We start from the raw sequence: 11,780 nt of genomic DNA on the forward strand, positions 1-11,780 counted from the left end.
AGCCGCCGCTCCGACTCGACGGAAGCGGGGCCAGCACCGCGAGGAACGCTAGTGAAGGCTCCCTCCTCAAAGAGAGCCCTCTGAGAGCGAAGCAAGGCAGTAACAACTGTGCTTCGCTCCCAAGCTAACCACGCACAGGCTGTGTGTAACCCCACTCGTGATATAACGTTTTCTTTGGGCAGGGAGGAATACACAACCTACAACGTGGCTTGCTCTCGCCCTTGAAATGCTTTGTCTTTGCATGAGCTTAGACATAGCTGGAGCTTATAGACTTTCACAACTGACAGACAACAATAAATATGACTGACACATTCCTCCAAGTGCCCTAAAGAGACACGATCGGCGACCACTCTATTTAATACCATTTAAATTTAGACTTATATTCACATTCAAGAGACATTTTTTCATATATGATGTTGAAATCCTTGTGGGAATTTCAGAAATATATATTAGAAAATAAAGGCGTCAAGCTTGAACAAATTTATAAACACCTAGCTTATTACAATTAATGTATCATGTAATGAACAACAGCCTAATCAACCAAAGTAGCATAACCTTTTAAGTAAAACTGAACAACATATTAAACAACATATTTTAAATATCGCAATGCTTAATAATAGTTGACAAACATTTGTACATTGTAAATGTTAATTTTTTTTTCAAAATATTGTACTTTTCCAAATATAAAAATTATAAATACATAAATATTTAAAATATAACCATGTGTAGGCCTACTGCAATATAAAGTAGCCTACATTAAAAACCCACTAAAAGTGTAATCATTTTGTTATGTTCTTACACAAAGTAGACATAAAATATACTTTAAGTAAGGGTAACATAAGTATGTTTTCTGTAAATACACTAAAAAGTCACTAAAAGTATGCTTGTGTTTAGTATATCCCTTAAAAGTGTAATTAAGCATATATTTATTACCAAAGTATTTATAGTATACTTTTTATAAATACATTAAAAGTATGCTTCTGTTTAACATATTTCTTAGAAGTATAACTAAGCATATATTTAAAACAAAAGTACTTCTAGTATACGTTTTAGAAATATATTAAAATGCAATTCAATATACTTTTATTGCACTTCAAATAAGCATGTTGGGAATACAAATGTATTATAAACATACTACTTGAATTTCAAGTATATTTTTAATACATTTAATACTACGTCTTTTTCACCTGGGTATACATACTCTTTTGGCTTCACAAATGCAATGAAAATATTGGTATCGGTACTCGGTATCGGCAAGTACCAAAAATAAAAGTATCGGTATCGGGCGAGCACTGGTATCGCTGCATCCCTATTTAAAACTGTTTAATGGACACTTATCGTAGTTTTTTTCAAGTGATTTGGTTTTATGAATATGTTAAGATGTTTTGTTTGCTTATATTTGAAAACATGGCTCGTTTAAAACCACTTAATATGTATTAAATGAATGAATATTATCTCATTCAGGTCTTTCTGGTCCTCGTAGCCCGTGTGGAAGGTGATGACACACTTGATTCCTCTCTAGTTTGGTAATGTGATTGTAATTACATAGCTCATAATAATCTTCATTTTGAAGTCAGTGGATTGTTTGACTAGAATACAAAGCAAACTTTTAAAGAATCGGAGTGTCTTTCTCAACCTCTTTTATCTGTTTCAGCAGCTCACAACAAAATGTTCTTTCCTGTGAAGGACTGGGGTGAGTGTTTCTACAGACAGATTTACTGCACCACTGAGCGCTATTTATTAGTTTACCGTATATGTACAATTTCATCAGTGACATTTACATTTCACTTTTAGATTTAATATCTTCTTTCCTTTATGCTTCCATTTTAAAATGGTCTTTAAGGCATCACAACTGTTCAAATATTTACCAAAAAAAAAAAAAAAAAAAAAAAATATAAATAAATAAAAAAGCCTTTTTTCCCCAAAGTTTATCATCCACACTGAAATGTCTGAAAGCGTTACATTAGCCTTACTGTGCATGTATAAAACCTCACTGAGATGATACAGAAAGAACAGACATAATAAGTTTCACGCAATTCTGCTGACAGAATCAATTCATTTACGGAAATATTTCACCATCCACTTATGCGCCCACGGCGCGCTCACTCAGAATTTATCTAAAACGCAACTACCCTCGTGTTTTGCCGCAGGACAGCAATCGTGAGTACATTTTCTGTCATCTCTTTAGGACTGTAATATGAAAAGCTATATATATAAGAAAAAATACTGCAGTTTGTGTTTGGTTTTGTCATGTATGGCATTACACGACTTCTCCCAATTGTTGAAGAATATCTGTCTATAAAAGAAAATGCATTTTTGGTGATAATATTCACTTTGATGTTTTCTTTTAATGTGTACTGATAATTTTTATTACACATGGAGTGAAAAGCTTCTTAAGAAATACATTAATTTAGAGTAGAAATAATGATAGGCTGGAATAATGAAATTATGATACCATATGTTGCAAAATATTAAAGCTATTATTATACAATTGCTTTCATTATTGATATTGATAATTATGATTTGATTCTGATACAGAACACTACTGTTGGGGGTTGGTAAGTTTTTTAAAATGTTTTTGAAAGAAGTATCTTATGCACACTAAGGCTGAATTTATTTAAACAAAAATACAGTAATATTGTGAAATATTATTACTATTTAAAACAACTTTTTGTTTTCTATTTGGATATATTTTAAAATGTAATTTATTCCTGTGATGGCAAAGCTGAATTTTCATCAGCTTTCAGAAATCATTCTAATATGCTGATTTGGTGCTTTTCTTATAACTGTCAAAGTTGAAAACTTGGGCTGCTTTTTTTATAAGTAGTTCTCAGTCCGTTTCACAAGTCGGTTGGTTTGACTAATTTAATATGTCACCCGCAACCAAACCCAATCTTTTTTTTTTTTTTTTTTTAAATGAGAATGCGCTTAATAGCTCTCACCAGCCTGTAATTGTACAATCTGGCATCACTGGCTTTAACATCTTCATTCAAACATAATTAGCAGAATGAATCTTATCTGCTAACATGCTGACTAAGAGCCTGTAGCACTGATCCCTCTCACATCTAATGAGGCCATTTGTCCAATTTGGTCTCAGTTTTCATAAATGTAGTGCATTTGAAAAGGAGCCCCTTATTGATTATAAGTTTTCATATGCACATTAAAGCTCTCATTCAAAAGAAGATATTTTGAAGATTGCTGGTAATCAAACAGTTGGTGGTTGCCATTGACTTCCATAGTATTTTTTTTTCCTAATATGGAAGTCAATGGCAACCACCAACTGTTTGATTACCAGCAATCTTCAAAATATCTTCTATGTTCAACATAAGAAAGCAACTCATACAGGTTTGTAACAACATGAGGGTGAGTAAATGATGACAGAATTTTCATTTTTGGGTGAACTATCCCTTTAATAATTATTGATGTTGTTCAAGATGTGAAACAAAACTATGCTACAAATAATCACAGCTCTCTAGTCTGTAATGAAACAGAAAAAACAAGGGGGAAAAATGGCAGATAGACAGTCTAACCACAAAGTGGTTCAGAGATTACTATCAGGAAGAAAACATCAGTCCCATACCAGAGTGTTAGGTGTGACAAGAGGCCCAAGGCCATCTCAAACAAGATCGAGGCAGTAGTGATGTTTCAGTTGTTTTAGATTCTTTTTACTTACAGCCTCCTAAGCTGATTACACTGGATCTAGTGCATGCACTATATTTGCAAGTCGTGCAAGGACTAGGAATTGTATCAGAGAATTTTGCTAGAGGCTGAGACCTTTGGAATTTCAGAAACAAGTAACAGTTTTGATTATTCTGTAGGCAGACAGTCTGAATGAAGGAGTCCATGCTGATCCCACAACACACACTCAATACATATCCGGACTCATTTACTGTCTGTGATGTTATGTATTTGGCTTGTTGATTGCGATAATTTATTAAAATCTGACTGGACAGAAATTGTTTCTTTGGCCTAATAATACTGCAGAGTTTAAGGACACTATAACAGTACATTTTATATACTTTACTTAGGATAGAAATGTGTAGGTTGTCTATTTTCTTTTCTGCCCCCGAAACAGGAAGAGGAACTCCAATATGCACTTCACTACCTGATGCTGCATACTAATGCTGTGCACCTCCTAGTGGTAAAGTTGTTGAATTATTTTATTTTAACCCCATAAAGCCTGTAAATTATTAAAACTTTGTAAACCTGTTGTATACAATCTACTACCTGCCTTCTGTCATATGATTGATAATTTATCTTGTTTTTTTTTTTGTTTTTTTAGCAAAAGGCCTTAAAATGTTCCTCTCCAGGTTGTGGTACACTTCGTTTTGCAGTGAAATCTTTACTGATTTTTATAAATGTGAGAATAACTTTTATATCGTTAGTAATATTTCAAGATGAACACTTACTGGACTGCAGCAACTTATGCTTACTTAAACGTCCATACACCACTGATTACTTGATACTTGATTATGCTATTTTTTAAAATTATTTTTAAAAGAAAAATCATGTTAAAATCCATCAGATATGAAAAATCAGACTTTTGAGGAATGTTTATTTCTGTATCTCTCAAGCATTATTGTATTGCACTGCATTGTATGTTTTGTCCTCACCATTAAAGCTATAGAGCTTTGTTCAAAAAACAGCATTTTTACTAAGACATATTGGGAGATATAGAGTGACAGCTGATATTTATATATATTTACTTTGTAAGTAGTCTGCTATATTGTTTTAAAGAACTCATTGATTTACATTATAATCTATCAGAATTTCATTTTACTTTATGACCATATAAATATCAGCAGCTGCATATTTTGCTCAACTTGGTTGTTTTTTCGTCCTCATGATTTCCACATTGTCACTATCGCATATATGAGCCATATAAGCCTGATCTACCAAATATTTATACATACAAGTCTAAAGGTTCAAACTTTATTTAGATTTAGATTTTTCTGACTATTATTTAACATAACATGCCAGGTTTTATAGGTTTAAGAACATTAATGTTGCATAAAAATAACCATGCAAAATGACTGAAATCAAAATAGTTTATATCTATATTTCAGTTCTTGATTTCTGAGGCAGTGACCTTTTGCCTACTTTAAATTTCAGTCATCAATTTGCATGGAGCATATTGCACTACAGACGAAGAGAGCCACAAACTAACCATTATCTACGGTTGATTTAACATGTTCCCACACTTTGACTGATCACTGTGAAAGATCCTCATGAATTTCATTCTCCTTGCACTGAAACAGTGCCTTCAGCGAAATGCTTCATGGTTTACACTAGACTGAAATGTGAGTCATTGACGGGAAATTGTCTAGTGTTATGCAACAGATTAAATGTGAGCTGTGCTGTTCGTCCAAAGAAAAAAAGGCTGAAAAAATGAAAAGGGCAAGAACATCAGCAAATACACTCTACTGTCTAACTGGGCTATTGAGTCATTTCCATGCCTTTCACACCATATTTACTCTGCAGCTGACGTACTATCCATTTACTCCAGTAAATGTTTGGAAACTTGTATAAATAGACTGTTTAAGGGTAAATCACAAATGTGAGTTATACATGAATAATAAAATACTGTCTTGTCATTAGTAGTTCTGTGTTTGACCAGAAAAGGAGCTGGAGGTAATCCAGCTCTCCAGGGAAAGCCGCTCCAGATGTTTTAGGCTCCTCCTCTCGCTCTGCTCTTTCTCTAAACATTCCAGCCAACTCGGTTCCTCTGCATGAGGGCTTTTCCACTCCGCCTGTCATACGCACATAAGCACACACAGTGTTTCTAATCAGTCTCCTCCGGTCTTTAAGATGAGAGTCCTCCAGCTCCTTGTCCTCGTTCTCTCAGGCCTGGTGGGGGCACAGCAGCAGGCCCTTATGGTCTACTTGGAAAGAAGACTCCTTGCTATTGAGGTAAGAACAACAATGCTCTCCCATCCAGACCCTGGCCTCCAGATACAGGCTGGCATGAAGTATTAAGAAGAGTGTAGCTATAGAAGAAAACAACAGACTTGAGTTTTGGATGAATTGTGAATTTAAGCATATGGTGCAGTTACTTGTTAGATCTATAAAACAAGTCGGTTAAGTTCTGTTAGGTTCCCTATAGAAGTAAAGCCACACAGAAATGTTGACAGAAGAGTACAAGTAGGATCAACTGTAATGCAATTATCAAGCAAATATGTATGTATATACACACACACACATGTACATACATACATATATATTTATATATATACATACACTGCTGTTCTAAAGTTTGGGGTCAGTAAGATTTTTATTTAAAAGAAATGATCAGTTTTGTTCAGCAAGGATGGATTAATTGATCAAAAGTGACAAAGACAATAGAATGTAAAGGATTTCTATTTCAAATGCATGCTGTTCTTTTGAACTTTCTATTATTCATAAATCAACAGGGTTTTCATAAAAAAATATTAAGCAGTTTAACTGTTTTCAACATTGATAATAATAAGAAATGTTTCTTAAGCATCAAATCAGCATATTAGAATAATTTCTGAAGGATCATGTGGCACTAAAGACTGGAGTAATGGCTGCTGAAAATTCAGATTTGCCATCACAGGAATAAATTACATTTTAAAACGTATTTAAAAACGACTGTAGAAATTGTAATTTTAAGAGACTTTGCAAGAGACTTCTTTTAAAAAAATATTACTGACTCCAAACTTTTGAACTGTAGCAATTTACGTGTATATATTTATCATTTTCTTTGAGTAACATAATTTCTGTAAAAGTAAATGGTACAGACATTGATGTCATGTAAATATAAGGGCAGCTAGAGAGCCCTTTTAATCCAAGTGCTGGGTAAAAAGGCTCCCGGTGGTACTATAGTGATTTTTATAGCAAAATTTGTCACTATATGCAAGTGTTTTTGCATATAACATGAAAGCACAAACTTGCTCAAAATGATACCTGTACCCAATGCATGTCTGACAAACATAAGACATAAGAAGCAGACAAACATGCGCTTCCCTTCTGCTTTCGCTCCATTCCCATTGCCAGGATTCTTTCTCCTTGAGTTGGTCACCCAATCTCCCTCTGTGTCTTGGATTCGGCCAGATGAAGGAAAATTCCCCCCCCCGTTTTCTCTCTGTGCTGACACTGCACGTACAGTTCTTCTCAGACAAGTCATTTTGTGTGATTACGCTAAAACACACTTTGCTTCTTCTTTCCTTCCAAGTCACAAATTCAAAAAAGAACATTTACTGCCAAAGGTTGATCCATCTGCAGCGCAAATGATGCTGTTCCAATGCCAAAGTGCTCATGAATTCCTGCAGCTGTCAAGGGAGGGTTTATATTTGAATAATTTACACTCATGAGGCCGTCTGACTCAGTATTTAACGTGCTCAAATTCACGGTTTAAAATGTATGGTTGCTTAGAACATGCATGTGCTTGGAAGCCATCTGAAATCTGCAGGCATGATCTAAAATGGTCAAGTCAGTCAAGTCAAATTTATTTATACAACACTTTTCACAATACACATCGTTTCAAAGCAGCTTTGTAGAAAACCATGATGTTTATAATATCTTAAAATCACATTTAGCAGATTAGAGAATATATTTGACATTTTGCAACAATACAAGCAATCAACCAGTTAAGATTTGCTAGTATACGCATGCAAAGTATACCGTATGTATGCAGATAATAAGTTGGACATACTTATATATTCAACTTTATTTAAAGAAATGGGCAATAAAGTAGTTATAGTTTGTGATGATATAAAAAATATAGCAGCTGAGATTTGATATATAGTATATATCAGTTTATGTGAGTATACTATATGCATGCAAATAGAACTGAATATGCTCACACACACACAATATATATATATATATATATATATATATATATATATACAATTTCTATTTGATATACTGTTTTGTTTTTATTTATTAAAAAAACATTGACCCTCTAACACTTGCACTCTCTATTCTATTTATTTATATACTGTATATAAAATTTCTATTTGATATACTGTTTTGTTTTTATTTATTAAAAAACCTTGACCCTCTAACACTTGCACTCTCTATTCTATTTCTATTTTAACTAATTGTTTTCTTTTTATTTAAAAAAAAGACCATCTAACACTATTTTTATAACACTGTTTTCTTTTTATTATAAAAATGGCACTCTATTACTAGTGTTCTCTATTCTCTTTCTATTCTATATACTTTTTTTTTTTTTTTTTATTATAAAAATAAAAAAATTGTACATGTACTCTGTTAGACTAACCGAGACTTGTCATAGCACTTACATATTATTGCTCTTTTGTTGGTTTTGATTGCCTCTATTGTCCTCATTTGTAAGTCACGTTGGATAAAAGCATCTGCTAAATGACTAAATGCAAATGTAATGTAACTGTAAAGTATACTTAACCACGTATCAACGCCCATTTCACCTTAGCATTATGGTGATAACCTTTAACCAGAAGAACCACTCACATTTATTTCAAAGCTAATTGCTAGCCTTCACTTCATCTTATCATATGAAAGATGCCCATTTCACGGACATGTTTACAGCTGACTAATTCATATCTCTTTTACTGAGGCTCTCGAGACTTGTTTTTGTTTATTTCTCCATTGGCAGGATCGCATCTCCTTGTGGCATGAGCAGACCAGCCGCTACGCCTCAGAGCTGCGCGAGTTCAAGCAGCAGATGGTGGCACAGCTAGAGGGCCTGGACAAGAGCAAGGAGGCGCTGCGGAGTGAGTTGGACACAGTGGGTACACGCGTAGACCGTGTGGAGAGAGAGATGGACTACCTCGAAACACAGAATGGAGTGCAGCCTTGCGTGGACGTGGATGACAAGCTGGTGGAGCAGCAGGTGACAGTTGTCAAGGAGAGGAACAAAGCCAAGTACGCCAAGCTCACAGGTAAAGAGCTTTAGGTAACATTCCCTAGGCTTTTAGATACTAGTAATGTTTGTCTCACAGCATGATGGCACTCGCTATAGCTGACTCATTCAACTAATTCAGTACTCTGAAGTACTAGAGGCCCAAATTCCATGTTTTTGTTGTGCTATCGAACTATTCGATATGTTATAATAATGATAATTTTTTTTCTAACATAAAGTAGCATACCATTAAAACAAAATGGTGATTTTGGCCTGTCTTGCTTTCTCAACTTATAAAATAATTAAAAAATGTTGAATTGACAAAATTCAATTAAATTATTTGTAGTAAATTTTTTTTTAAAAACAAAAAAACTTGGTTATGGTAAATATAGGACTAAGTTTATCAATAACTACCAAACAACATTTGGTCCAAAATTTTATGACAGCAAACTTGTTACCTACATCCCTATATCCTTTCTGATTTATTTATCAAATATTAACAAAAATATAAATATAAAAAATATAAAATAAATTATATGTAATCAATGTTATTTTAGAATTATGTATATACTATTATGGTATTTATTAATATTTTGAATCAGCTTTTAATTTTATATTTTCAGTTTTTATATTTAGCTTTCATTAATTTTTTTTAGTTTTAGTTTTAGCCATTTTATTTTCAACTTTAATTATTTCAGTTAGTTGCAAAGGTAACTTTCAAAAAAAATTTTTTAAGTTTAGGTTTTTCATTTAATCTTTATATTTTCTTTTGATTCAGTTTTATTTCAATTCTCGAAAATGACTGTAACAGGTTTAGTTTTAGTTAATAATAACAACACTGTCATAGGGTTGAAAAAGCATTCTAGAAAATGAATAGGAAAAATAAGTGTTGAAAGTGGCTGCTACACTTCATAGATTCAGTTTTATGAAGCTCATAATGAAGCACTGATTCTGTGGGTAAGTGGCACGAGAATGACAGGCGACCAAGTTCAATCACATGAAGCTCTGAGCTATTATAACTTGACAGAGTTTAATACATAATGCATTAAATAGTGGGTCTAATCTTCCTAAAGTCCTCATTTAGAAAACCACTTAGAGGTACTAAATAAAATGTATTATTATTCCATCATTGGGAGAGACAGTAATTATACTGCTGGAGGATAAATCATGATGCTTTCCGTACATCGTCTTTACACTTCAGCAGCTCTATATCGCCTTTTCATAGCAAAACGCCTCCAATTTGATTAAGCCAGACTGTCATTAGTCTACTGTGCATTCCCATTAGGGTTTAGCCTTAAATCAGACTTTATTGGAAAGAGCATAGTAAGTAATATCATGAGGAAGTGATGCACTTTGGAACTTAACTGAAGAGGGCAAATATTGATATTCTAATTGCAGCAAGAGAGATCGCACAGAATATTTGATGATTAATATAATGATAGAAAGTAAGCAATAACTTACAACAATATTTAAAGGCACATTTCAGGCAAAAATTTAAATTATTTTAATTTTTCTTTATGTTTAGACTGTAGTGACTTGATCTCCAGCATCAAAGCCATGAAGATCCTCAAACGAGTGGGTGGCGCTAAGGGAATGTGGACCAAGGACATGGGAAGTGCAACCGGGAAGGTGTACATCTTAAACGGGACAGAGGGTAATACCATGTATGAATTTGGTACAGTCCGTGAATTCACTTCCTCCCAAGGCACTTCTGCGGCCACCAGCGTCCAGCTCCCTTCAGCCTGGCGCGGTCTGGGTCATGCCATCTACAACAACCACCTGTACTATCTGAAGCAGGGTGAGGAGATGAAACTAATAAAGTTTGATCTTCAGAAGAACATAGTTGTAGACAGTGCCGTGTTTCCAGCTAAAAACCAGCTCCCCGTGTATGGCCTGAATCCCGAGACCTTCATCGATTTAGCAGTGGACGAAGAGGGTCTGTGGGCCATCTACGCCACTCAGCAGAATGAAAGGCACATCTCTTTGGCCAAGATAGATCCTAAAACTCTAGACATCGAGCATATGTTGGACACCCCTTGTGTGAGGGAGAACGCAGAGGTGGCGTTTGTCATCTGCGGTACCATCTATGTGGTCTACAACTCCAAACTACCCAGCCGCTCTCGAATTCAATGCGTGTTCGATGTCAGTGACATGGTCACAAACGACGACGCTCCACATGTATACTTTCCCAAACGATATGGCACTCATGCAAGCCTCAAATACAGCCCTGTGGAGCAGCTGCTCTACGCTTGGGATGATGGCTATCAAATCCTCTACAAACTCCAAATGAAAAAGAAGCTGGATGTGTAGAAGGTGTACCAAAGACTGAAGAAAGCAGAGCTGGAAAGGAAATGCCCATGTTATTGGCTTGCTTTATCTTATGCAACGCGGCTGGGTCACACATCAATACGTTGAGCTTTGTAGTTACACAGAGAGCACAATATATGATTGATTGGACAGACTTGTTTGGTTCAGTTGTTTATACCAATGTACAGGGCTCAAGAAAACCCATTTTAACTTTGTTTGCCTGGAGCAGAACTAATAAAATGATTTCATATATTATGTTAAAATGAAATGTGCTGTTAATAAGTAATTGAACAAACACTACAATAATTCTGATGAAGAAGCTCAAGAATTCTGAAAAGAAAGCATAACAGCTAATGCTATCGCTTCGGCTTTGGCAGTACGTGGGAAAGGAGAAAAGAGTCCGTTTTTTTAATGGATGTCAATGGAGGAGAGACTTCACTACGCTGAATAAACAGCTTTTTAGAGGAAACGGCTTATCCATTTAAAGGGGTCATATGATGCGATTTCAATTTTTCCTTTCTCTTTGGAGTGTTACAAGCTCTTGGTGCATAAAGAAGATCTGTAAAGTTGCAAAGACTAAAGTCTCAAATCCAAAGAGATATTCTTTATAAAAGTTCAGAGTCAGCCA

General features: G+C 34.6%; 1 protein-coding gene across 1 annotated transcript; it reads left to right on the forward strand.

The window, feature by feature from the left end:
• The first annotated feature begins 5,709 nt into the window (after nt 1-5,709).
• Nucleotides 5,710-11,570, forward strand: LOC107655075 (olfactomedin-like protein 3A). Its single transcript, XM_016442483.1, has 3 exons — nt 5,710-5,910; nt 8,600-8,885; nt 10,371-11,570. The coding sequence occupies exons 1-3, from the start codon at nt 5,809-5,811 to the stop codon at nt 11,153-11,155; spliced, it is 1,173 nt and encodes a 390-aa protein (XP_016297969.1). The 5' UTR covers nt 5,710-5,808; the 3' UTR covers nt 11,156-11,570.
• Nucleotides 11,571-11,780: the final 210 nt, after the last annotated feature.

The sequence above is a fragment of the Sinocyclocheilus anshuiensis genome, unplaced genomic scaffold, assembly GCF_001515605.1.
Source record: "Sinocyclocheilus anshuiensis isolate Anshui unplaced genomic scaffold, SAMN03320099.WGS_v1.1 scaffold1072, whole genome shotgun sequence".
NCBI lineage: Eukaryota > Metazoa > Chordata > Actinopteri > Cypriniformes > Cyprinidae > Sinocyclocheilus > Sinocyclocheilus anshuiensis.

Coding starts and splice junctions, on each gene's coding strand:
- LOC107655075 (XM_016442483.1), top strand. CDS start 5,809: ATGAGAGTCCTCCAGCTCCTTGTCCTCGTTCTCTCAGGCCTGGTGGGG. Junction 5,911..8,599: donor GAAGACTCCTTGCTATTGAG/GTAAGAACAACA, acceptor CTCCATTGGCAG/GATCGCATCTCCTTGTGGCA. Junction 8,886..10,370: donor CAAGTACGCCAAGCTCACAG/GTAAAGAGCTTT, acceptor CTTTATGTTTAG/ACTGTAGTGACTTGATCTCC.